The sequence below is a fragment of the Epinephelus lanceolatus genome, chromosome 7, assembly GCF_041903045.1.
Source record: "Epinephelus lanceolatus isolate andai-2023 chromosome 7, ASM4190304v1, whole genome shotgun sequence".
NCBI classification, from domain to species: domain Eukaryota; kingdom Metazoa; phylum Chordata; class Actinopteri; order Perciformes; family Serranidae; genus Epinephelus; species Epinephelus lanceolatus.
The window spans coordinates 47,611,043-47,638,337 of record NC_135740.1 but is presented as its reverse complement, the minus strand read 5'-3'; the positions used below and the strand labels follow the sequence as shown (position 1 = coordinate 47,638,337).

At 46.2% G+C, this 27,295-nt stretch overlaps 1 protein-coding gene and 1 long non-coding RNA gene across 2 annotated transcripts; one reads left to right on the top strand and one right to left on the bottom strand.

Annotated features, from left to right (window-relative positions):
• Nucleotides 1-188: 188 nt before the first annotated feature.
• LOC144463843 (uncharacterized) lies at nucleotides 189-16,350 on the top strand. Its single transcript, XR_013491853.1, has 3 exons — nucleotides 189-594; nucleotides 15,543-15,597; nucleotides 16,127-16,350. It is a non-coding gene; the product is annotated as an uncharacterized LOC144463843 (long non-coding RNA).
• On the bottom strand, nucleotides 1,833-27,135 carry mtnr1al (melatonin receptor type 1A like). Its single transcript, XM_033617664.2, has 2 exons — nucleotides 25,586-27,135; nucleotides 1,833-2,781 (listed from the first exon to the last, which is right to left on the bottom strand). The coding sequence occupies exons 1-2, from the start codon at nucleotides 25,878-25,880 to the stop codon at nucleotides 2,012-2,014; spliced, it is 1,065 nt and encodes a 354-aa protein (XP_033473555.1). The 5' UTR covers nucleotides 25,881-27,135; the 3' UTR covers nucleotides 1,833-2,011.
• Between the last annotated feature and the right edge of the window lie 160 nt (nucleotides 27,136-27,295).

Sequence of the window (27,295 nt, the reverse complement as noted above, 5' to 3'; positions counted from 1 at the left end):
AGCAGTAATAAGCCTGCAGCATCACTCAGTGTGTGAAGCTGTGAGTCACCTCAGTACCGTTAAACATTCCTTTAACATGTGTTCATTTATTAACAGTGTCAGCTCATGCACTCAGTAACATGCAAGGAAACCTTTAAAGCTGCAGGTAAATGCCAGTCGGAGCCTTTGAGAAACGATCGTCTCTCCTCTGACACTTTATCTGTGATGAATTTATAAAGACACGGTGAGTGTGTTAAACGTGTGCAGCTGCTGCGTTCACACCGCCTGCAGGACGCCAAAGCAAACTTAGACAAGTTTTCATCTGACCTCTGCCTCAACTGTCACTTTCCCAGGATAGATGTTTCACATGTGGTTGTTACCTGACACTGTGTTAGCTCGACTGTCGCCTGATATTCTCAACATAATGAACTATTCATAAACTCTATTTTATGTGTGTGGTGTGTTTGAGTTGACTGATGTCTGTAAACTTGTCACCATATGAACAGTGGTCACACACCCTTCGAAACGAGTCACAACTCAGGCGTGTGCATCGTATGTGAGCTCTACAGCCCTGATCAGGAGGTCCTGGAGTCCACTTGATGTCACTGCAGCGAGGTGAGACTTTCTGATTCTCCGTGCACTGTGGAGGCATGAGAGACAAACAGTCTTCTTCATGAAGTCACCATAACGTGCTGTGAGTCACTGATATACAGATGTTCATTTTGCTGGTGAAGTTATCTTTTTAAAATATGACAACTTTGACCGTTCCATTTGTTTTTATTGTCTGTCTTGTGTGACGCTTCAGAGATAATCAGATCTTTAACAGATAAAAATGTTTGCGAATTTTACACCAGATTGTGGAAACTAAATATTTCCTCAGTTGGAGGTCGTTGTTCTTGGTCACTCCAGCAGCACTACACCTGTCTGTGACATCACTGTTTGGTTACAGGTGCAGCGGAGCACATTTCTGACCACAGACTGGTGTTAACTTACTCTGTGAAACAGTCTGTTAGAAATCAGACGTGAACTTTGCTTCAGTTTTCACAGCCAGAAAAAAAAAGATGTTTAATCTGCAAGTCTCTGATCACTCCTGTGTAGCTATCAGTAAGATCATTTTTACCTTTGGGAAAGCTACCAAGTCATCTCAAGTCGTCAAGTCACAGGTCAGAGTCAGATTGCACATTTTGATTTTGCGGAGCTGTGAGCAGGTTTATGACTTGGCTCTCTGTCCATTCCTCCGTCCATCACTTCATCCTCCTTCGTCCCAGTGAGAGTTTGGTTTGGTCAGAAAATCCTTTGTTAACTTTAACGTATGAAAATAATGGATGTAAACAAACGAGCGTAAAAGAGTGTCAGCTTCACATTAAGTCTTCATGTTTGAAAATGTGCGTGTTGCACCTTTAATCATGTCTTCATATTCCCAGAATGCACCTGTGTGTTATTCTGTTCTGTGAATTCCTTTTTGTTGGTGCGGAGCAGCATTAGTCAGATTTACAGTGTTGATGCCACTGTCCTTTAAAAAATCACAGTATCGCAGTTTTTCTGTCAAGTTTCTGGATTTGATGCATCAAAATGAATCAGAGGGAAGAAGATGATCACAATAATCCAACATCATGTTAAAGACATCAGCAACTAGTTTTGAATTCAAACAGAAGTTCATGACTTCAGATAAAGTCACAATTAAACACTTTACTAAGTTAAGAGCTGCTCCCAAACTCCGACCTCCACCTCCCTCTGTGTTCCTACAGTCTCTCAGGTACCCTGAAGGCATCACTGATAACTCTGAGTGTGGGATCATTTATTTTACTTCATCTCTCCTCCTCCTCCTCCTCCTCCTCCTCCTGACCTCCAGCTATTAAAGTTCTTTTTATTTTTCTTTCTCATCCAAAGTGTTTTTCCTCTTCGTTCAGTACCTTGATTTGTTTTTCATTACAACAGTTTTCCTCTCTGTCGAGGTCGAGTTCGTCTTTTTCAGCCTTTTATTTCCTCAGAAATTAAAAATGGCCGCCAGCCTTCACCACAGTGTTCCATCTCAGCAGTGAAACTTGAAGATGATCAGGACGATCCTCTTGTACTCCTTCCTGAAGTTGTGGTTTAGGACGCCGTAGACGACGGCGTTGAGGCAGCTGTTGAAGTACGCCATGAAGTAGCTGGCCGTGAACAGCCACTCCGGTATCGCCCGGCTCAGCCTGGAGTCCAGCGCCACGGCCAGGCCGATCAGATTCAGCGGCGCCCAGCAGACGGCGAAGAGCACAAATACCACAAACATGGTGAGGAAGTTGCGAAGGTCATGTGGCTTAATCTTTGGCCGCGAGTCCGGCTTGACCCTCCGCCTCACCTGGATCACGAGGATCCAGATCCGCAGGTAGCAGTAGCTGACGATGCCGATGGGCAGGATGAAGTGCACCACCACCACCGTGATGGTGTACAATGAGCTGACCGACTGGGCGAAGGTGCAGGAGTACACCCGCGGGTCGTACTGCAGTGACTCCACAAACCAGTTTGGCACGATGGCGAGGATGGTGAGCGCCCAGACGATGACAACGTAGCACATGGTGTTGCTGTTGGAGAAGAGTTTGTCGTACTTAAGGCTGTGGCAGATGTAGCAGTAGCGGTTGATGGCGATACCCGTGATGTTGAAGATGGAGCCAATGACGCTGAGGCCCATCAGGAAGCCACTGATCTGACAGTGAATGTAGCCGGCGATCCAGCCGTCGTGGAAGATGGCGGTCAGGACCAGCGGGTAGGGATAGATGGCGACTACCAGGTCAGCAAGAGCCAGACTCACCACGAAGGCGTTTCCTGCAGACATGAGAGGAGACAGGAAGGTTAGTGGTAAATAGATCTGCACTGGTATGGATTCTTTCTGGTCTTCTGACCACTCAAAGAGCTTTAACATCACATGTCACATTCACCCATTCATGTTCACACAGCGGTGACCGAGGCTACCGTACATGGTGTCACCTGAAATCAGTCACTGGCAAGTCAAGGCAAGATACTGAACCCTGATTTGCTCTTGATGGTCATCCTTTGGTTACGTTTAGCCAACACACACACACACGTGGTTACGTTTAGCCAACACACACACGTGGTTACATTTAGCCAACACACACACACGTGGTTACATTTAGCCAACACACACACACGTGCTTACATTTAGCCAACACACACACACATGGCTACGTTTAGCCAACACACACACACACGTGGTTACATTTAGCCAACACACACACACATGGCTACGTTTAGCCAACACACACACACACATGGTTACGTTTAACCAACACACACACACGTGGTTACATTTAGCCAACACACACACACACGTGGTTACATTTAGCCAACACACACACACGGCTACGTTTAGCCAACACACACACACACACGTGGTTACATTTAGCCAACACACACACACGTGGTTACATTTAGCCAACACACACACACACACGTGGTTACATTTAGCCAACACACACACACGTGGTTACATTTAGCCAACACACACACACGGCTACGTTTAGCCAACACACACACACACACACGTGGTTACATTTAGCCAACACACACACACACACACATGGTTACGTTTAGCCAACACACACACACACGTGTGGCCGTGTTTCCCTGATACCATTATAGGATAACGGTGAGCAGCTGCGTATCATTCCGACATGAAAGGCTTTTTTCGTCAGTGTCTGACACAGGAAGTCACTGACCAAGTGCCACTAGGCCTAGTAAGAATCTATACAAATGCAGATTGATTTACCAGAAACATCCTCTATATGAGTATGACAGGAAGAGGCAGAAGATTTGGAGCCAACAAATATAAAAATAACTCAACAAGAGAGACGAGAGTTGTGACAGGAAACATCAGAAACATCCGCTCCAACTGCGCCTTAAAGCCTCCACCATCATTAGAGGATAATGAAAACAACAGTACACATTCAGTCCAATAATCTGCAGTCAGCCACACACACTCCGACACACACCGTCCAAACAGAGTTCAACATGATGGACTGTTGTTGTTCCTCAGGAGGGCAGTAAACACTGGTTTGTGTTCCGGCCACAGCGGCAGCTAGGTTCCAGTGTTTAGGTTCTTAGCTCAGTTAAATACTGCTGATCTGACACTGAGAAAGTCGTCACCATGCCAACGTGCTGTAAAGGTCTCCCACATGGGTGGGAGACATTTTAGTGAAATGTCTTAACAACTATTTGATAGCATTTGTCAGATTAGCAAACTTTCTGTTGCTGCTGTTACACAGATCAGACCAAGCCTGCTGTGAACCCCAACGCTGGGGTTTATGCCCTCTGAATTCCAGTTGTTACAGGTGCTACTGAGTCCTTCTGTGGTGCTTCCGCCTGCATTACTGCTTCTAAATAGTCTCCGAATTGTGGAGAGTGAGGCGAAGGAACAACATGTTGGCTAGGTCGCTAATTCTTGTCTCGTTTCTGGTCTGATAAACAGAGAGAGGGGAGGGCAGGGCAAGGAGGGGTTGAGATAATCAATATGCTGCATGCAGCCATTTTAAATCCTTATGGATGTGTGTCGGCTAAACGTAACCACGTGTGTGTGTCGGCTAAAAGTAACCACGTGTGTGTCTGTTGACCAAACGTAACCACGTGGGTGTGTCGGCTAAACGTAACCACGTGTGTGTGTTGGCTGTTGGATTCTACTTTTTCTTGCGGTCTAGTGTTGAAAATTGCAATAAACTGTGATATTGTATCACAATAATAAAAAATCACGTCACATGTTGAACGAGCTCTAAGGTATGGTGACAGTATTGAATGAGTAGATCAGCGTATCGTCCTGGTCCTGATTCAGAGCGTTCTGTTTGTGTTGTTCTTTAGTTGAAATGATTCAAAGCTGTGAAGCACAAACAAACTTCCATTCAGCTGAAGTGTATCAGGCTGCATGTAGGTCACCTTAGCTGTGACTCGTTTACAGGTGAGCGATGAGCCAATCTGATGTCACTAACCAACTGAGCTGCAGCCTGACACTGAGCTGTGTGTGTGTGTGTGTGTGTGTGTGTGTGTGTGTGTGTGTGATAGATTGGTTATGGGGGAAGCTTTCATCAGATTTCATACATCTTCCCACCCTGAGGGGAGCACGGTCGTTAGCTGTGGCAGCGTTAATAACACCTTGTTCTACCTGCTCAATTCTGCGAGCATTTATCAGCCCTCGGCTTGATCTTCATTATGAAGACGCTTCATCGTTATCATTCTGGACGGCAGCTCTTTGTCTCAGGCACATCACAGAGGGCTAGTTAGAGGAGCGCTGTGGCTCGGAGCACAGAGTAGGGGGACTTGTTAACTGTGAGCCAATACATATTAGTCCATGGCTCCTTCTTCATTACTGCGTTTGCCCTTTGTGACTCTCACCAACAACATGGCTCCTCTGGTGTAACGCTGGAGCCTCGCTGTATGCTAATGGGTGAGGAGGAGAACCGCCGGCAGGGTTAGAGGTTCAACTTCCTGTGCAGCTCAGTGATTGAAGAAGACATTACGCTGCCAGAGTCTCATTAGAGACACTCCAGCTGTAAATATATAGATTCACGGTACCTCTGACAGAAGTGATGTCACAGCCTCAGGACACATTTAAATTATCTTTATATAACTGTGTGTTTTCTGTCTGATGTAAGCAGGGGTGGAAAATACATCAACATCTTTTACTGCAGAAAAAATACCATTACCACGGTATAGAAATACTTCAGTGAGCACAATGTGCAAGAAAATGTACCTGAAAATTAAAAGTAAATGTGCCTGTCATGCAGAATGTTGCCTCACTGGGAATCTTTGTTATTTAGGCTCATTTTAGAGTCACACACTATCATATATGTCAAATTACATTATTATTATTATTATTATTATTATTATTATTATTGTTGTTGTTTCTTAATGCATTGACTTCTGAGCTTCATTTTAACATTGCAGCTTGTTGAGATGGAAATATTCAACTCAATCACCAGAGTAAATGTTGGCATCGTTCATTTCTGCAAACCACATTTGTTTACATTACATTTGTACATTTAACAACACTGTGGTTGACATGTGGTTATGTTTAGGCACAAAAACCACTTGGTTATAGTTTGGAAAAGATCCTGTTTTGGCTAAAACACCTGGTTTTGGGGACTCAATCCCTGCTGGAAACACAGTGACAGGAAAACACCCATGTTTGGTGCCTGAAAAGCTGCTGGATAGGCAGCAATGACTCACTAAAAAAACAAAAAAAAAACGTGGTGAAACCATATTGTTGTTGTTGAATGAAATAAAATGCATTTTCCTCCAGGTGCTCTGACATGTTCTCCCTGTGTCAGCGTGGGTTTCCTCCAGGTGCTCCAGCTTCCTCCCACAGTCCAAAGACATGCAGGTTAATTGGTGACTCTAAATTGTCCGTAGGTGTGAATGTGAGTGTGAATGGTTGTCTGTCTCTATGTGCTTAGACTCACAAGTCAGTCTTTAGACGCTTTGCTTAACTAAAGACTGATGACTTTCTCCCTGATTTTGTGTTTAGATGGGCGGATACAATTTCAGAGTTTAAAAAACTCCCTACGTTGCAGAACCAATAGTAAATCTGCAGGGCGGTCCTTCGGTCACTCGCTGAACTCTTGTGCTCGTAAACATAGTCCCACTAGAAACACGTGTAGCGGTACAAAATGGCTCAGCCGTGCTCGCAGAAAATGCCGTCAAAGTTAGTGGATGTTTGTCGTGTTTGCGGCGACACATTCTCATCAACTAAAAGAAACAAACATAATCCTTTATAAGGCCATGACTCATCCGTCCGGCCAGACTATAGAGGGAATCGCCTTGTTGTTTACAAATACTTCTGGGTATAAAACCAGCAGAGCTTTTAGCTATATATATATATATATATATATATAGCCTATATATCACATTTTTCACATCACTGTATCACCGTTTGGACTAATCCAATGTTTGTAAAGTCTATAAACACAATGATTGAACAGACATTACTATTTCTGTGTGCACGTTTAGCTGGGCTAACCGTTAGCTGTTAGCCCTGTTAGCCGTTAGCGGTGTCTGTAATAGGTAATAACTCATTAAACGGTCCGTGAAAAAAATATCTTTTCCAGCGGATATCTTAGTTACAACATGATTGAGCTAGCAAAGCAGTTTTGTGTTGCTATGTGTGGTATTTATTCAGTTTTAGGAAATCACGATGTCTAGAAAGCATCAGCTGACAGGGACAGCTAACAGCAGCAGCAAAGCTAACATCAGGACGTCATCTGTTAAAAGCCTCCCGTTGTCAGATACGACATGAAACTACTCCAGTTAGCTCAATAATGTTGTAACTAAGACATCCACTGGAAAAAATATTTTCTTTACGGATGAGCACACGTTTGATAAAACGGAGTTAAATCTCTCGGCATCCATTTTCAAGCTCTCTGTGTGTTTGTTTCCTTGCAGACGAGAAAAGGGGGAGCGCACATTTCCGAGAAGGCGTGTCCTTTTCAAAAATGCAGGAGGCGTTGCTTTGTTGCCGGCCGTTTTCGCCGGTGTGTTAAACACACTTTAGAAAGGAGTGTCCCCAGACTACTATGTGTCAGTCCTGTGATAGTCTGGTGACCCGCCTCTCACCCAATGTCAGCTGGGATAGGCTCCACCCCCCCACGACCCCAAACAGGATAAGTGGTTACAGAAAATGAATGAATAACATGGATAACTGCACTGTCTGTTTGCACTGTAATATCAGCACAGTATATTTTATGAATGACATATTGAGACAAGGCAGATACTGACTGTCAGTGATGCAGTGATGTGAGCGGTGGATTCACCTTGCTGTGTTTCAGTGAAACGCTGAATGTAAACCTGACTGTTGTTTGTTTAGAAGGAGTCCACAGGACACCTTCAATCCTGGAGGGGAGTGAATTATTCTTTCCCTCAGTTTGAGTTTACAGTCATTATATCGACACTCTCAGACAACAAGAGGCGCCTCAGCTCCCTAATGATACATCACACACCACCACTTATGTTAATTAGTCTGTTCATTAAGACAAATGATGAATTAATGGGCAGAGATTTCTATCAGCGCGCTGTGATCTTTGCCTCCTTGAACGCACCGAGAAGTTCCAGTAGTTTCAAAGACACATCGCTTTTTACACATTCACATGCAAATGTATGCAGCGAGTCGCTCCAAAATCTAATCAGCTCATCTGTTGTGTAAAGGGAGCAGCACCGGGAACTTTCCTCCAGTTACTGTTTACAGACGGACGGACGGCAGCGTAGTTGAGCATCTCGTAACCACAGAGTTTGCTCTGAAGTGAGACTCGTCCTTGTTCCTTCACTCTTCTTGTGTTTCATTTGTTTCTCTCAGCAGTGTGAGTGTGTTCAACACCACCGCCGCCGCCACTGCTGTGTGTGACATCCTGACGGCAGCTCTCACTGCAGCTGCTTGTACCTCGTTCTAGTACAACAGCAAACAGGGCCGTCACCCTCAGACAGACAGACAGACAGACAGACAGACGGATGCTGTGCTGCAGTTTGTAGGAAAAAATAGATTCAGACAGTTTGTCATTGACATTTCTGGATCACACAAAGTGTTTCAGAGACGCAGCAGCTGCAGGTTATAAAACTCAGAGGGTCACATTCAGGGCTGTGGGGTCTGAGATACTGAGGTCACAGTTCAAACTCCCCCAGCATAACTCTCCTCTGTGAACTTTATGTCTCTATTAGAGGCCCTTTGTTAGAAGCACTTTGTCTTCATAGAAGATCTTGGATTTCTGGATAGATCGCACATATAAATACAGTATAAATATGTAAATATAAATGCTTAAACATTTGTCAGCACAAAGATGCTACACATCGTTAGCTCAGTTAGATTTTCCATAATTTAATAATTCGGTTAATTTTACTGAAGCCATGAGCACCAGAGAATAGATTTATGTTTCCTCTGAAGCTGTCAGAAAGTCAGATTATGTGTCTGTTCCTGGATTATCCTGTAAATTCTTCATATTCCTTCAGTCTGTAAGGGTCCTCAGATCCAAAGATTCAAAAAGGTTTCTATAAAATAAAGTTATGAGGATTAACAGCATAAAGTGGGGTTGTGTCAGTGTGCTGCCTTAATCCTCTCTGATGAATGATTCACTTTTGATTTGTTATATGAAGCCTAATTCTTATACAGTAATATTCATATTCTTTAAAATAAACAATTTGATCATATTTCCTGGTCTTTGCGTTTTAAGGAGAAATCAGGAACAAAAGAAGAAGTTGTTTTCACGGTGCTCAGAAGCTTCTGATAACAGATCAGATCCACTGAGACTTTAATGTGATCACTGAGAAACATTTGTGAAACTGTGCAGCTCACTTATCAGAGTTTTGTCTTTTCTCTGACGGGCTGATGATTTCACAAATAAAGACAACGGCAGTGAGAGAAAAAGAGCTTTTGTAAGATCTTAAATCAGGATCAAATGTAGAGAATACTGCTGTTCCACTGCGCTCATTCACATCAGGGAGAAACACATCTTATTTTGAATTTTCTTTCCTTGTGGTGCCTCAGAAACGCACTTCCTGTTTCTACACAAGCTCCAACTGAAGAAAACTTTACCGCTGTTTGTATCGTCCTGTTTTGTTCTTCAGGTCAAACTGATCCTGTAGATCACTGGTTCCCACCTGGTCCAGCTGAAGGGTCCAGATTTCTCCAGTTTAATAAACTCAGCGTCGTACATGTGTTTGGTCATGTCATCAAGATGCTCTCTGTCACTCCTCACACTGCAGCAGGAAACAACTCTTCAAAATAAACTTGACATGTTTGCAAGTCACCTGCCGTCCATTCAGAATGACCTCCGACCTACTTATGGACAGCGACCCACCAGTTGGGAACCACTGCTGTAAATACCTTTCATTTCATAACTGAAGTTGTAATTACAGACGGGAGGTTCAGATTATTCTGGATTAGATTTAAATATATATATCTGTGACTTATTAACAATACAGGAGCAGCGTTCTCTGCAAGTTCTGCAGGAAGGAATTTTTGTACCATCAGAGAACTTCAGCCTGAAATATCACATCAACACAAAGACTTTAGCAGCGAACGCAGAGGGCCGAGCCAGCACAGCCTCTGATGCTAACGCTAGCACAGCCTCTGATGCTAACGCTAGCAGTCAGTCGTGTTGAGCCACACTCGACCAGGTGCTCAGACTGAGTCAGTCTACCTGTGAATGACTAACTCCCTCACAGGATGGACTGCAGACAGTGTGGGTGGTCGAGGACAAAGGAACAACTGTGTCCAACATCCAGCAGCTTCACTTCGACACATCTGACAACATTCATGTAAATTTACATTTTTTAAGTACTTTCACAGCAAAAGTTGATGTATGTGTTTAATATAGATGAATTAATTAGAGCACGTCATTAATTAGATGAATTTTTTAAACCCATTGACAGCCCTGCTGACCATAACTGTTTTACACATTCATAAGTTTTTGGGGGATTTTTGGCGATTGAAAAACCCACAGTGTCACCTCTGCTTGTGGCCTCTTGTGGACTATATGAATTGTGGATTTCAGGAGTCCCAGACTTCACGAGAACTCACCCGCAAAGTAGCAGCAAGTCTGCAAGTGCGGTGAAGTCCGGACATTTGGATTCAGCCTTTGAGGTACGTCCTCTCTGGTTTGATAGGTGAGTCAGAGGTGTTACCCAACCAGCAGCATATATAGAAATAAATGTCTTCGCTTATTGTCTGTACAAGTTCACTTTTTATTTCACACCTGTTTTAGGGATGTAAACGTGTGTCCCCACGGTCGTAGAGCGCCTGCGTGACACAACAGGAAGTTTAACACATCACTGTTTCTGTTTAAATAAACCTTTAACTTTTGTCGGGTGAACGCAGCTCAGACCTGCCTGTAAAGTCCCCGCCCCCTTCTCTCCCATTGGTCAGGACCATTTAAATCTGAGCTAACTCACTGGCCGGTCCGATGAACCAATCATGGCTCAGAACTCATATTAGAGTTTTCTGATTGGCCCCTGGTCCTGTCAGTCAAACATTTACTTCCTCAATAAGAACACAGCGGACACATGACACAGCTTTCTGACCATGTTACACATTTCGACACATTTGGGTTTATACACGACAAAATAAAACTCGTCACTGTCGGGATCCATCGTACCTGCTGTGAATCTACCACAGAGCTTTGTGCTGCCACCTGTCGAGCCTTCAGCAGGTGAGTGTCTGATAGTCTAAAGATTTGAGATCCTGTCTGTGAGGTCATCCTGCGTGAAGCTGCCCTGATGGAAACAAAGACAGCAGAGCAGTTTATATAACAGATTTATTTCCAGAGTCCTGATGTGAGGGTGTGAGGTTAAAGATGAGGCGGCTCGTTGTGTCTTTGGCGCCTCCAGCTGTGTCCTCGCCAGCACTAAAAATACAAACACAACATTATCTGAGATGATAAAGCATCGCAGCACTTAAAGGAAATGAGATCAGATAAATCACAGTGAGCGTGTGGCGTCGGCTCACCACAGTGTCTGAGTCCTTGGGCAGGTGTGCTGCTGCAGGACGAGGTCGTCCAGGTGTCTGGGATCAGGTCGGACCCATCAGGCATGATGTCAGGAGGCAGAGGGAGGCCGTGACTTTGTGTCATACGCCGCAGCAGAACACATGCCTTCACCATGCAGCACACGTGTGCCAGGATGTTACGCTTCCTGCCACCTGCTGCTGTTGTTCTAACACCTCTGCAGATCAGACAGGTTCACGTCTGTTATCCTCGACTCAGAGACGCCGCAGCCGCGACACGACTGATACCAGGGCGTCAGTTTGGGTAGAGACGTGGTGACAGGCGAAACTAGAATCACAGAAGATCTGACCAGATGTCTCCCCTTGTGTTCCTGAGATATGACGTTAAAACATGATGATGTCACAGTCAAGCTGACCTTTGACCTTTTGACCTTCATTATTTCATCCCGTTAGACATTTGTGTCAAGTTTGGTCAGAATCAGTGAATGAATTTTGAAATTTTAAAACATGTTTTGTGAGATCACACTGACCTTTGACCTTCGACCACCAAACTCTTATCAGTTTATCGTTGAGTCCAAGTGGACGTTTGTGTTAAATCAACACAGACACCTCCTGCTCAGTTAGTGGTGCAGGGAATCAGGTCCCCCACAAAAGGTAACTCAATAAAAAGGTTTCGGTCTCAAAGACTTTGTGAAGACGTTTGTGCCAAAATCACAACTTTTTACTGAGTTAAGTTTGAAAAGATTCTCTCAGGGTGTTTTAGAGATATTGTGTTCACAAGCATTGGATGGACAGACGGATGAAAACAAACCCAGAAAAACACTTTTAACCATCTTCAACATGTGAAAGTGTGGGACATGTAGAGGGGTCAGTGTGAGGTCACATCAGAGAGGCACGGCGAGGGATCGTACCACCGGCTCAGGTTCATTTTTATGCTCCAAGTTATGAAACTGTCTTTATTCATGTGCAGGACAACACAACACTCTGTTCCACATATAAAAATATAATGAGGTATATCAGCTTGGTTATTTATACACATGACACCTGTGAATGAGAGTGAGTAGAATCTCATTTATTAACAGTTGAAGTGTTCACACAGTGTGGACAGTACTAATTCACAGTACGGTGAAACAGACCTGAAAGAACCAGAAAAAAGAGAAATATGTCCGACCTGTTATCAGCTCATCTCTACAGCAGCGCCCAGAAAACCAATCAGTGGACAGTTCACAGACTCCCAACACAATAAATCCTCAAACAGCCACTCAGACGGTCACGTTAATGGACGACCCTCCAACAGAGCCAAATCAGCCATTACGACCCATCATCACTGGTCTCCTTATTATCCTGAAGCCATCGATCCAAGCTCCATTAGCTCCTCCTAACATTTACCAAACAGGTGAATCAGTCCGTTCAGACGTTAATGTCAGAGTTCAGATCCTGCTGATTACAAATATGTTATGACACCACATCTGTCAGAGCTCGTGGATTCAGATGCTGCTGCTCCTTCACATTAAAAGTGTTTATCTGTGTGATTCCACGGAGCCAAGACACTAACTGCTGTCCACCTGTGCCTCTCTGTGATTATAAGCTGAGAACACTGTCCTGACACAGTGTTGTCCATCGTTGCTTTAAGAGCTGTTAAAAAGCTCCCGCAGGTTCTTCCCCTCTCAGTGTTTCAGGCGAAGGTGCGCTGTGTGAAAACCCTCAGGTAGGTTTCTATAAATATGTCTTTGGCCAGCTGTGACCTTCCCCCGGCTCTGACGGTGCAGTCGGCCTCTGCTGGAGCTGCAAAGGTTTAATGATGTGAAGACATCGCTCCTCATAGTCCCTAAAATCTGTAGCTAATGACAAGGATCTCCTCAGTGAGACCGGAAGGGGACATCAACTCTGAGCCTCAGACACAGAGTCAAAATGCTGCTGTTGTAAGCTCTGTCAGCTCACTCTGCTGCCAGTCAGCAGCTCACACACCTTTACAGATACAGAAGGGTCCTGATGGCTCCATCCAAAGACTGGGGCTTTTTGTTGAGTCAGACTGTTTGGGCAGGGCCCTCACCATGCTTCGGCCTTTTTGGGTTTTCAGTAGGACGTGTCAGAAAAGTTACCACAGTGATAAGTGGCCTGTGGCACCTACGTGTTCATAGTAACATCGCTTTTTGCTCCTTGGATGTTGGCTCCTGCTGTCAGTGTGAAGCCGAGCTCACAGAGCCGGAGCTGAGCTCAGACCATCGTGTGTGTGTTAGTTTGAACCTACTGATGATGTGGTGTTACAGTCATCCTGCGTATGTTTCTACTGAGCTGACTGTGTCTTCAGGAGGTGGAGGGGATGGTGGATGGTGTGACACCTGGTCAGACACCTGGTCAGACACCTGGTCAGACACCTGGACAGACACCTGTCACACTGCAGACACTGTTCACCAACAACCAAAAAACAACCCAGTCTCACTCTGAAGTCGTCGAATATAATGTAGTGCTTTTATTTTGAAAGAGACTGTATGCAAACTGTACATTTCCTGTGAAAACAGAAGTGTATTTGAAAACAGACAATGCATGTAACAGGCTGAAGTTGTTCTTAGATATGACATCATGAAGCGTTGTGTCTGTACTTAAAGAATATAAAGCTGCATTGATCTGATCAGATATCTGACAGGATGTGACGCACAGACTCAACCTGCAGAGACGTCGCTCTGAAACTTCAGAAGTTTCATTAGTTTGGATCTTCAGAGCTCGCTGGGATCTGTCAGAGTTCCTCAGAGTGACTCTGGATCGTCTCAAGACGTTGATATGAAAATGAAGGTCGTGAGCTCGTCTCCGAGTGAATCCCCTCGGCGGGTGGTATTTCAGAGCAGACATCACTTCCTGCTGGTTTCCAGCTGTCGGACCAGTTGGTTCAGGATTAAATCAAACAGTCATCTGCTCAGCTTCACTTCTCCAGCCACCATCCCAATGCTGATGACTGACATTTATCACATAAACATGTGACACATGACAGACTGTAAGATGAGGTCTCATCTGTCCTTTAAGAGCTCACTGAGCTCCAGCTGAAGGTCTGAAACCTTTTTTAAACTCATTACAGAAGTGTCTGACCTCTAGTCCGTCTATGGAGCCATGTTTTAATGAGTGGGGCCCTGATTTATTGGTGTGGTGCTGAAACATGAGGACAGAGCCTTCCCAAACTGCCTGCCGGCAACTTTTAAGGTGGAACGTTAACTTGTAATGTTACTCAATGCATGAGTTGATGACGTGAATCCATCAGCACACCTTAAATTTCACTGTGACAACTTTGACCATCACTTTAGTTTTTATATGACACACACTTTTAGTAATGACTTTAAAAATATAGATTAATTTGGAGCGGATTATGTGAAGGTCATATATTCTAATCCTCACTTCCTGTGGGCTACAGCAACACTAAACCCCTGAGCTTGCCTGAGAAGGACTAAATGCACAAAGCTGCTATTTTTAAATATCCCATGGAGAGAGACTCTCACTGCAGCCTGTTCTATTTTGTTGTGAAAATGTGGGCGTGCAGCCTCGTTCTGTGGACGATAAACCAGGTGCAGACTTCCATCTGTGTCACCGCTGATGAGGAAATACAGCGAGTGCTGGACGGAGCAGTGAGTGACAACAACCCCGCCCACATTTAAGAGGACTGTCTGAACAGACCGAGGGTCTAGGTACCATGTCTGAAGGCTTACTGCTGGTTCCAGAGGGACTGGACTGAAAGGGTTTGGTGGAGACGGGGCTGCAGAGTCCAGCTCTGACTCTTGTGTCTGTAAGCTTTAATAAAATGTGTGTTTGGTTCCTGTTTCCCAACACACACACCAGCTGTAACAGCTGCACATGAATGCACACAAGTGTGAGTGACATCACACACGTTCCTACCAGTGATTCCATGCTTGAAACAACAATGTGCCAAAAAAGACAGAAAGAAAACGACAAGCTGGCAGACATGGATCAGCTTCTTTGTTGACTTGAAAACTCCTCATCATCTGTAGATGTTGGCGCGGCGTAAAGAGTCGATGAAAAACGTTTTAATCTTTTATTCTTGCAGTTATCTCACGTTTTCTGACTCCGCCTTCTTCTCCTGTGTTCACAGACAGAGGCAGGAAGAAGAGAATCCAGAAAAGACGGACGGTCAGCTGAAGATCATGGTAAGTTTTTAATTCAGTTTGTCTGAGCTGCACACACGCACACACACACACACACACACACACACACACACATGCACGTCAAATAGTGTATAGAATCATGGACACACCCACCGGTTGCTCTACGATCATTTTATTGCCTCCAGTTTGGCGTTTTGGCCGTCGCCATCTTGCCTGCGGTCTGAATCACTTTCTCTTAGCTGCTCTTACAAAGTGCACACTGCCGCATGGAGGCTGATACAACTGGGTCAAACCACTCTGTCATAACACGGCACCTTGACCTTTCACCCCCTCATACATCCATCACAGTCCATTGTGCGTTACCTTTGTGATAAACCTAAACACCATTTGCTGAGGTCAGAGCAGAGCACTCTGCCTGTGTAGATTTACCTTTAAAGTTCTAACTGTATATTTTATATTCACCGCAGTGAGATGACGTTTTAATTTCTCTGTCGTTGTTTTTATAGTTCTGTTGTTGGTTCTCTTCATGATCACTTTGCTCATTCCTTTTTCTATTATTACTATTCGACAGGTCATCAGTCACTTTAACGCACTGTCGTCCATCACTGTGGCTCCTGTCAGCTGCCAGTAATCTGCCAATAATCTGTCATCAAGCTGTCAAGCTGGTATCTATCTGTGGCTCAGTCGATGTGCGTCAGGTAAATGAGTTGGTAGGAACGTCCTGAACAGCAGCTGGGTGTGACCCTCCCATCAGTTATTACATTTTAAAACATTTGAAAGTTAAACATTGAAGATGAAATCCTGGAGGTGAAAAAGTCTCAGTTTTGAACTGTTGTCGTGCAAACTGTTTATTTTTGGACAAACTTTAATGAGACGCAGAATAAAGTGATGTTGATGAAATATTATTATTTTTTAATGTGTTTTATATTCTGATGGAAGTGTTTGTTACACATGATGTGTTCAAAGACCATCAGACATTTGAACATCCAATGATTTGTGTTTTCACAGTTTGTTGCTATGTGGGGCATCTTTGGAAGACCTTTCTTTCAAAATCGCCAAAAATCTTTATATTAAATATTAAAAAAATTGCCAAAATTTTTAAAGACAAAAGAATTGCCAGCATTTTCTAACTAAAACATGAATTCCAAACCCGCCCTCAGGTTTGAAAAGTATGCTGTCTTTAATCATGGCTTGTAAAATAAATACAGTCATTTAAATGTGAACACCCCCCCCCCCCAGCAGCCTGAGGCCTCTGACTGCAGGAGTCTGGACTCTGTTAAACCATTAAGACAGAATCAGGATGCGAGTTCATGAACAGATCAGGTGACATTTGGAGTTCATCAGCAGCCGCTCTGCTGTGGATTACAGCGTCCAGATGGGACCATCCTCTGACTCTGAAAAGGTTGAGAACTGCTGATCTGTCGGCCTCAGGATCGATGAAACCCTCTGTCTCATTCACGCATCAGTAAAGTGATTTCCAGACAAACAGAGTTTTTAATAAGTGAGCTGGATTCATGAGTTTTGGTTCAACAGAGCTGTCCAACTGTTCCTCTGGAGACGGATTATTAATGTGCACCTCCTCCTGTACTGCCTTAATATGCACATTCAGCACATCCAATGCATCAAAACATTGTTTTCTAGTTGGAGCCGCGCCTCGTTTTCAAACTGTATGGTTTGACTAAAATGAACAATGACAGCAATATAGTCCACGATGAGCAGCGCTAAAATCAACCTGCGTAGTTGTCCCTCCATTGTGACATTAGAAAGTGTCACATTTATCTTGCAAGTGTACTCTTCTTCAACGTTTGCTTTACTTCCTGGATTTTTCCCACATGGAAATTCTGACCAATCAAGAGCAGCTTTCTCACACAAGGCATTTGATCTGGTCCTCTTGTAAATGCTGCCGTGAGAACACCAACCAACTCTAGGCAATTATACAACTTTGGAACAACATGAGTCCCTGATTCAGACCAGAGGAGACCACTCTAGGGCTGACAGCAGCCTCAGAGAGAGAGACATGAACATTCACATGACTCCTGGTTATTTAGATTAGTTTAGTAATGTTACTGCAGACGGGTGAAATGATCGTATACATAGGTTCTCCTTCATTTAGTTGTTGCTGATGTTTCTCCAGCAGCAGAGCGACACACCCAGCTGTTACTGTGTGTTTGGGTCTGATTACTGAATGAATCAAACAGCATGTCACTCGTCTCTCAGCTGTGTATTTCAGACTGTTGGGGAGAGGAGGAGCTAAATATGATCATTGGCAATAATTCATAATTATTAATATTAGTTATGGATTATTAAAATATTTGATTAATTAATAACTAATTAATTATTACATAAGCATAATAATCAAATTAGCTTCACACGGGACACCAAATGTTGGGAAGAGGAGGAGCTAAATATGATCATTGGCAATAATTCATAATTATTAATATTAATTATGGATTATTAAAATATTTGATTAATTAATTAATAACTAATTAATTATTACATAAGCATAATAATCAAATTAGCTTACAGCGGGGCACCACCAAGAAAACCCGGACCAATGATCGGACGTAAATTCAGTCTCAAGAGTGCTCACTTAGGAAGCTAATTCTAGGGAGATATCAGCAACTATAAGATGAACAGGAAGGAGTGGAGCTCAGGCACTGACTTTATCAACCAGCTTCATCACAGTATACGATGAAAAACCAAAGCAACCTCTCTTTGCAGTATAATAGGGTTTATTCACACTGATGACATTAATTTACAACCAACATCAACATTGCTCTATAAACCCTATCAACTATAAAACATTACCGAATCAACCAGCAAGCATCAAGAAGGGTGTGTGCGTGTGTGTGTGTGTGTGTGTGTGTGTGTGTGTATGAGGGTGTGGGAGAAAGTGGGTGAGTGAGCGAGAATGTGTGAGTGTGTGTGTGTGTGTGTCTGAGCGAGTGGGTGTGTGAGAGAGAGGGAGGTGTGTGAGCGTAGCAAGATGGCGGCTGTGACGCTGCAAGCTACGTCACGCAATGGCGGCTCGCCAAGAAAGCACGTGACTCAAGAAAAAAGGAGGGGAGCCAGTAGAGAGGGAAGTTCAAATTGCTCGGCTCCAAGTGTAGGTTAGTGGAAAAGAGGAAGAGAGAAAGGGGAGCACTCAGAAGTGTGGTCACGCAGGCGGTATTGAGATGCAGTAACCCGTCTGTGAGACGCGCTCGGCTCAGCTGGTGAGCGGCGTGAATCTGGACATTGAACCAACACAGCCGAAGTACTGATCGATCCCGCGTGCGGGGCGACACAATAGCGGTCCGACGAGGTCGGATCACTACGTATTACAAGCAGACACAAACGGGCAGAAGAATAACAGACAGCAGCAACACAGGCAATATTTTTACAATATCAATGCAGCCAAAATCGGACGCGGCGGTCCGTATCAACAAGCCCTTACAAAACTTAAAAAGAAAACACACACTAACTAATATCTGCCCAGAGCTAAAGCCTCTTACTGTTGCAGAAGATGGAGTGATGTGTCGGTCGTTCCTCGTGCGTCCTTTGTTGCGGCAGAGGTGAAGTGGTTAGCGGCTCACAGCAGGTAACGGGTCCTCGGCGAGGGGGCGAGTCTCTGGCGAGGTGAGTTAATTCCGGCTCGTAGCGGGGAATCACTCGGGGAAAGAAGGGGGTCCTTGTCCTTCTTCTTGAAGCAGGCAGTCCTTGTTTTCTACCAAACTTCGCATCCGCGGGCATCCGGGTGAGAGGGTCAATCCGTGGTCTCGTACCGGGCTACTCTGTGTTCCTCGGCGCACAGAGTGAGGGAGAGGAGAGGAGATCAGCTCGACCAGCGAGGGAAATCCGTAGGCCTAAAACGCGTCTAACTGTGCACAGTAATAACTCTTTCTAAAGCGTTCGCCGTGTGGGACGAGTTGCTAAGCTTTAGGAACAGTTGTGGGTACTTCTATTGGCTATAAGGATCACAGCCAGAAGCGTTTCCCTCAGGCACGCTTTGTGATGATATACCCCGGCGTGACGTCATCGGTGCGGGGTTGGCCATGGCGGATTTCACCCAATGGGAGCTGTGTATTTCAAGGGATCTCTGCTGGTCAGCTGGGGTGCTGTGTTGGGGGTTGAATCAGCTGATTCACACAGAGAAAGGGGGTTGACTGATTCCTTTGTTCTTTTGGGTGCCAACATGTGGTCTCAGGCTTTGATTGTTACATGTAGGCCCAAAAGTTTATGGATAAAGTGTAGGCCTTTGTTAGAAATCCTTGTACGGCACAACAAGACTCTTAACGGTTGAAGTGGTCGACACAGCGAGGTGAACCTGGTGACAGAAACTGAACCACAGATTTTTGACATAATGAAAAGTGACTTCAGGACCTCACCAATGCTGGATAATGTGTCTGTGACAGGGCAGATGGAGGCAGGAGATTAATGGACAGAGGCAAACAGAGAAGAGTTACAGAGGAGGAGACAGAGGAGGAACCAGGAGGAGACGATGAGGAACCAGGAGAGTGATTGAAAAGGGAGGAAGTACGCAGAGCAGAGGAAATGTGAGAGGAAGAGTCTGAAGGAATGAATCAAAGCTGCTGGATGGGTGGCAGCAGGAGAATTGCAAAGGCGGGAGCTGAATTGAGACGAGAGCTGAGAAGATGGGGAATCTGAAGAGGAGTAAAATAAAGAGATAAGAGAGGACAGGAGGGGAGATGAGATGAAGGAAGAATGAGAGAGGTGAAGAGTTCATCCAGTTTTCCTCCTGCGGTCATTACATTTCCACTCAGGGAGTCCAGGATCTCTGAGGATTGATGGAGGAGCAGGAGAAACAAATGGCGTTGTTTGACTGATGTGTGGCCGACAGGACGGCTCTGAATATGAGTGTTTAGGTATTGATCCATGGCCATGTTAATTTGTCATGATGACACGTGTGGAGCTCTGAAGCATGACGCTGAGCGGACGATCAGAGGCTCAGAAAATGATCTCAGAGATAAAGATGATGAACTCATAAACACAGACAACGTTCAGATATCTGCTCAGGTTAATAAAGATTCTCACAGAGTTTCATCCAGACGATGAAACACTGTTTGATTTGACTGACAGGACCTGCTCCACATTAAAATGACACAGTTAAATGTGACCGCAGCTCAGTGACCAGGATTAATGTTGGGACTGTTCGTTTCTTTAGACGATAGGTATGTTTTGTTCATTTCATATGCAGCAGATATGTTTACATTTTTAGTTTCAGTTTTCAGTGGTGAGAATGCTGTGGATGATGTGTGATCAGGTTTAAGCTGAATAACTGCCTGGTTATGGTTAGAAAAAGATCATGTTCTAGTTTATATGGTCAGGATGGGATATTATCACAATACTGAGGTCACTGAGGTCATTGCAATATTGGGATATGCTGAGTACACGCAGGAAACCCACGCTGACACAGGGAGAACATGTGGGAGCACCTGGAGGAAACCCACGCTGACACAGGGAGAACATGTCGGAGCACCTGGAGGAAACCCACGCTGACACAGGGAGAACATGTCAGAGCACCTGGAGGAAACCCACGCTGACACAGGGAGAACATGTCAGAGCACCTGGAGGAAACCCACGCTGACACAGGGAGAACATGTCAGAGCACCTGGAGGAAACCCACGCTGACACAGGGAGAACATGTCAGAGCACCTGGAGGAAACCCACACTGACACAGGGAGAACATGTCAGAGCACCTGGAGGAAACCCACGCTGACACAGGGAGAACATGTCAGAGCACCTGGAGGAAACCCACGCTGACACAGGGAGAACATGTCAGAGCACCTGGAGGAAACCCACGCTGACACAGGGAGAACATGTCAGAGCACCTGGAGGAAACCCACGCTGACACAGGGAGAACATGTCAGAGCACCTGGAGGAAACCCACGCTGACACAGGGAGAACATGTCATAGCACCTGGAGGAAACCCACGCTGACACAGGGAGAACATGTCGGAGCACCTGGAGGAAACCCACGCTGACACGGGGAGAACATGTCGGAGCACCTGGAGGAAACCCACGCTGACACGGGGAGAACATGTCAGAGCACCTGGAGGAAACCCACGCTGACACAGGGAGAACATGTCAGAGCACCTGGAGGAAACCCACACTGACACAGGGAGAACATGTCGGAGCACCTGGAGGAAACCCACGCTGACACGGGGAGAACATGTCGGAGCACCTGGAGGAAACCCACGCTGACACAGGGAGAACATGTCAGAGCACCTGGAGGAAACCCACGCTGACACAGGGAGAACATGTCAGAGCACCTGGAGGAAACCCACGCTGACACGGGGAGAACATGTCAGAGCACCTGGAGGAAACCCACGCTGACACGGGGCGAACATGTCAGAGCACCTGGAGGAAACCCACGCTGACACAGGGAGAACATGTCAGAGCACCTGGAGGAAACCCACGCTGACACAGGGAGAACATGTCGGAGCACCTGGAGGAAACCCACGCTGACACAGGGAGAACATGTCAGAGCACCTGGAGGAAACCCACGCTGACACAGGGAGAACATGTCATAGCACCTGGAGGAAACCCACGCTGACACAGGGAGAACATGTCGGAGCACCTGGAGGAATCCCACGCTGACACAGGGAGAACATGTCGGAGCACCTGGAGGAAACCCACGCTGACACGGGGAGAACATGTCGGAGCACCTGGAGGAAACCCACGCTGACACGGGGAGAACATGTCGGAGCACCTGGAGGAAACCCACGCTGACACAGGGAGAACATGTCGGAGCACCTGGAGGAAACCCACGCTGACACAGGGAGAACATGTCAGAGCACCTGGAGGAAACCCACACTGACACAGGGAGAACATGTCAGAGCACCTGGAGGAAACCCACGCTGACACGGGGAGAACATGTCGGAGCACCTGGAGGAAACCCACGCTGACACAGGGAGAACATGTCAGAGCACCTGGAGGAAACCCACGCTGACACGGGGCGAACATGTCAGAGCACCTGGAGGAAACCCACGCTGACACGGGGCGAACATGTCAGAGCACCTGGAGGAAACCCACGCTGACACAGGGAGAACATGTCAGAGCACCTGGAGGAAACCCACGCTGACACGGGGCGAACATGTCAGAGCACCTGGAGGAAACCCACGCTGACACAGGGAGAACATGTCAGAGCACCTGGAGGAAACCCACGCTGACACAGGGAGAACATGTCGGAGCACCTGGAGGAAACCCACGCTGACACAGGGAGAACATGTCAGAGCACCTGGAGGAAACCCACGCTGACACAGGGAGAACATGTCAGAGCACCTGGAGGAAACCCACGCTGACACAGGGAGAACATGTCAGAGCACCTGGAGGAAACCCACGCTGACACAGGGAGAACATGTCGGAGCACAGACGGGCTCCCTCACCCTGGGTTCCACTTTATTTATTATACGTCACATAAACACATATTTAGCCACACTTCCTGAGGTGTCACACCATCCACCATCCCCTCCACCTCCTGAAGACAGAGTCAGCTCAGATACTATGTCACTTCAGAAGTCTCTCAGCAGCATGTGAACGCACCACGGAGGCACACACTCATTCATATGCGCCACAGTACAAGTGTTAAACAATCAGAGAACAAACCAAAAAACAAAACCCTGACATGATTTCTGACCTGTCTCATGTTGTCACTCAAACACAAACTGTCACTCAGAGACTTCACTGATGTGTCTTTAACCACAGAGATGTGCCCCATCATCCCGTGGTCACGTTCATGTTCCTGTGCTGGGTGTTTCCTGTTGAACCTCCTGATGATCTCTGAGTCCATTAACACAGAGACTGAGCTGAGTGCTTTCAGTGAACGCAGCTTACTCAGACTCAGAGAGGAGACGGCAGCCCTCCTCCTTCACGTCCCTCCGCCTGCTCTGGGATCAGATCTTACAACCTCGCATGTGGCGAATTGATTTTCCTGCCTGGACTTTTAATTCGAGAGCTTAACAGGAAGTTCGGCTTCAGTGCTCCAACATGCAAAGATCTTAAATGTCAAAACAACTCATCAGTATTCACATATTGTGGTATGAGTGCGGAGGAGGTGGCGCTGAGTGCTTTAACAGAAACAGACAGAGTTACAGAGCAGTGAGCTCTCAACAAGTCAAACAACTTCTCAGACCACATTCACCCTGTCAGAGGGGATCTCTGCTGTTTTTCAGCCTGGACTGTTCTCACATTTTCTTGTGTCTGACTGACTCGTGGGAACAAGGTTTTTTTTGTTGTTTTTTTATTGGTCCAGTACTGAGAGACAAAGCTGCATCAGCAGCAGTGAAACAGGCTGAGCTGTAACCACCTGCAGCGCATTCGCCCTGTCAGTCTACGCCCATTCAGTCTTTGTTTTTGTCACTTTTACATTTCCTCTTAAAGATGGGGGCTGCATGCGGTTATTCCGCCTCACCGTGCTGTAGATAAGGTACGATCACAGGGTGGGGGACAGAGTTGTCTTGCCTCTGAGCCGAGAACGGAGGTCGTAACAGCGCTGAAACAACGTCTGTATAAACAGGACAGCCAGCAAGGCGGGATCATGGGTGTGACGTTTTGACAACATGTTCTGTGTGCAGCTGTTGGCAGTTAGCAGCTAGCACAAAGAAGAAGAACAGCAGCTGTTGGCAGTTAGCAGCTAACTCAAAGAAGAAGAACAGCAGCTGTTAACAGAGCAGAACAATTGAAATGCACAGAAAACGTTTCACTTCTCTGCAGGACCTGATCTGTAACGTTATCAGACAAAAACTGACTCTGAATGGATTTAAATCAGACTGTTCTCAGGCACTGATCAGATGTTTTCCTGGAAATATAACGCACTAAATTTGTACATGCCCTACGTAATCACGAGCCAGTAATTCATACAGAAAACACATATTCCCAAAGTTTAGAACTGTTAGTGAACGTTAAGTCATTTTCTGTTGCATCATCACCATGTTTCTTTTCCTAAACCTCACCACAGTAACTTTACATTAAGGACTTAACGTCATTCAGGGCTCTAAATCGTAGGGTATCACATACCGCCGTACAAACACAGCTATGGTCAGAGATCATTGGAGCGAGATCCCACATTACATCAGAGCGCTAACCCCTGTGACACATTTCAAACACACACAGACACAAGCTGATGGAAAAACTCACCTGACACCACTCAGTTAACTCTCACATCACATTTGACTCCCTTCACCTCAGCTGTCTCTCTGCAGCGTCTCTGGAGCTCTGTCTGATCTGTCCACTGTTTCTGCTTTATTTTGTATTGTGACATTTTTTTGTTGCAGAACAGGAACCTGCTGAAAACCATTTTTTCACTGGGTCAGGTCCGTTTGAACTCTAACACACAGAGCTACCTGTAATTCCTGAGTGGTGACATCACAGCCTGTGTGGTGGCGGCCGGCTGCAGCTCTCTGTCTCAATATTGGACCAATAACACAAAATGTTTCCATCAGTCAGTCACACATGAAAAATAGGAGACCAGGGCCAGGTTGAAAAATACCTCCTCAATAATCTCACAATGACAAAACCTGCAGATTAAACTTTAATTCACTTTATGATGAATACACAGGTGCTGTCCAGGCTCACTGTAACAAACAACACTTACTAGATGTTCTCCTATTAAAATAGTGGGTGGTAGTTGTAGTAAATATGTCCTATATTGCAAAGCAGAAAGTATCATTATTATTATTATTATTGGAACCTGCCAACAGTCTTCTTTAGAGTGAAATTTTTAATAAATGTCCCAAATGTCTTCATGTTTAAGTCACATTTCATTGAAGTTGTATTGATTCATAACTAAATAGATTAAAAAATAAAAATTATACAGTTACTGATGGTTTTAAGTGTAAACGATCAGAAATATCATAAGAAAATACAAAATACTGAAACCTGAGGATCATAAAAGAGTCGCTGCAGGAACATGTCATAAAGTCGGAGTAATAAACTCTGATCATCCAGAAGATGGACTCACTGTGTTGAGTGGTGATAAACAGACAGACAGACAGACAGACAGAAACAGGGACAGACGGACAGCTGCCTACCTGCTTTCCTGAGTTTCCGGTTCCGGAACACGGACACGATCACCAGCAGGTTCCCGATAACATCCACCACGATGGTGGTGATGAGGACTCCGGCCAGCAGGGTCACCACCCAGGGGAAGGACTGGTGCTGCGGACCCGGGGCCCCCTCCTCCCCTGCCGGTGTGGCGTTGCGGGGCCCCAGGGTCCCCTCCAGCAGGGTGGGCTCATGGTCCTCCAGGGACATCAGTTGCGGGAGGTGCCGCGGGTTGACGAGTCGCATCGGGTCGTGGTCACGGAGTGTCGGTCCATTCAGCATCACGCGCGGCTGTGCGGGGAGGCTGCAGGTCACAGAGTCACAGTGTGGGTGGTGGTGACGTCACACTACATGCTGGACTTCATGTGGTTTTATAACATTTAACACACACACACACACACACACACACACACAGACCGATGCGCGAGAGGTGCAAGCAGAGGGGGTGAAACAGCACGTGCACGCGGGTGAAAGGTGTGACCGGTGAGCAGGTACTTAGAGAGGACACACGGGTCACAGGTGATGATGATGAAGCACAGAGACACGATGCTTCATCATCAGGTCAAGTTTTTACAGCAGGCTCCACTTCTGTCCACGTGTGCACGCGCTCTCATGCACGCGCTTGCTTGCCTCTCTTTCTGAGCTCAAAACAAATCACAAACATCTGTGTGAGTCCTGGCGGCAGCAGCGGCAGCAGTCGCCTTCTGTATCTGCAGCTGGTCGCCTCGTGTATCTGCAGCTGGTCGCCTCGTGTATCTGCAGCTGGTCGCCTCGTGTGACGGACCCGCTGCGCTGGTTTCTTTAGTTTCTTTGGTTCGGTGGAAAACTTGGAAAAACTTCCTGTGAGACACCTCCGCGTGCTCGTGAGGACAAACTCCCCGACCTGCTGCGAGTCCACGTCACAGGGAGTCTGATCGCAGACTGACAGGTGTGACCAGGGAGAAAACAGAGTAAATCCTGTCACGCACCATAAACGCGCGTCACAGCTGCAGCCTATCTGAAAGGTAGAAACACGCCGCGGTGTGTTCACAGTTCCTTCTCTGTGATGTCCGGGTTCAGGGTGCAGTCCCGTCAGGACCCCGGCTTCCCGAGTCCATGTCCGGGCTGTGGCTCTAGGAGCACCGCGGAGCTGTGCGCATCGCTGTGCGTAGCGGAACCGGAGCGACGCGTCCGTTGTGCGCCAAAGTCTCCAAACAGGACATGTCAGTGAATGTTCTCTTTGCTCAGTCCCGTGGTCACCTGTGCAGCCTCACAGGTGTGAGCTCAGTGAATCCTCAGTGAACACGAGCACGTGCAGCTCCGTCTCCAGACCGGAACATCAGAACCCTGTGAGCTTCATGGATCCTCCGTCACAGCTGGAGTCACGTCTCCGCTCTGAGGCTTCATTCACAAACCCGCTCCGTTATTCATGACTCCAGCTGCTGCCGGTGTGTCTGTCAGTGTGCCGGTGTGTCTGTCAGTGTGCCGGTGTGTCTGTCAGTGTGCCGGTGTGTCTGTCAGTGTGCCGGTGTCCCGCTCATTCACAGCCTCACGTGCGGAGCGCTACCTCAGCTCTGAGTCTGTGTGGAGGAGCTTTACGCGCCTTATAGCGTCCAACAATGATGCGCGCTCTCTCTCCCTCTCTCTCTCTCTCTTTAGCTGGGGTTTGGTGTAAATGTGCGTGTACGCGTGTTTGTGCCACGCACACTCCTCCAGTG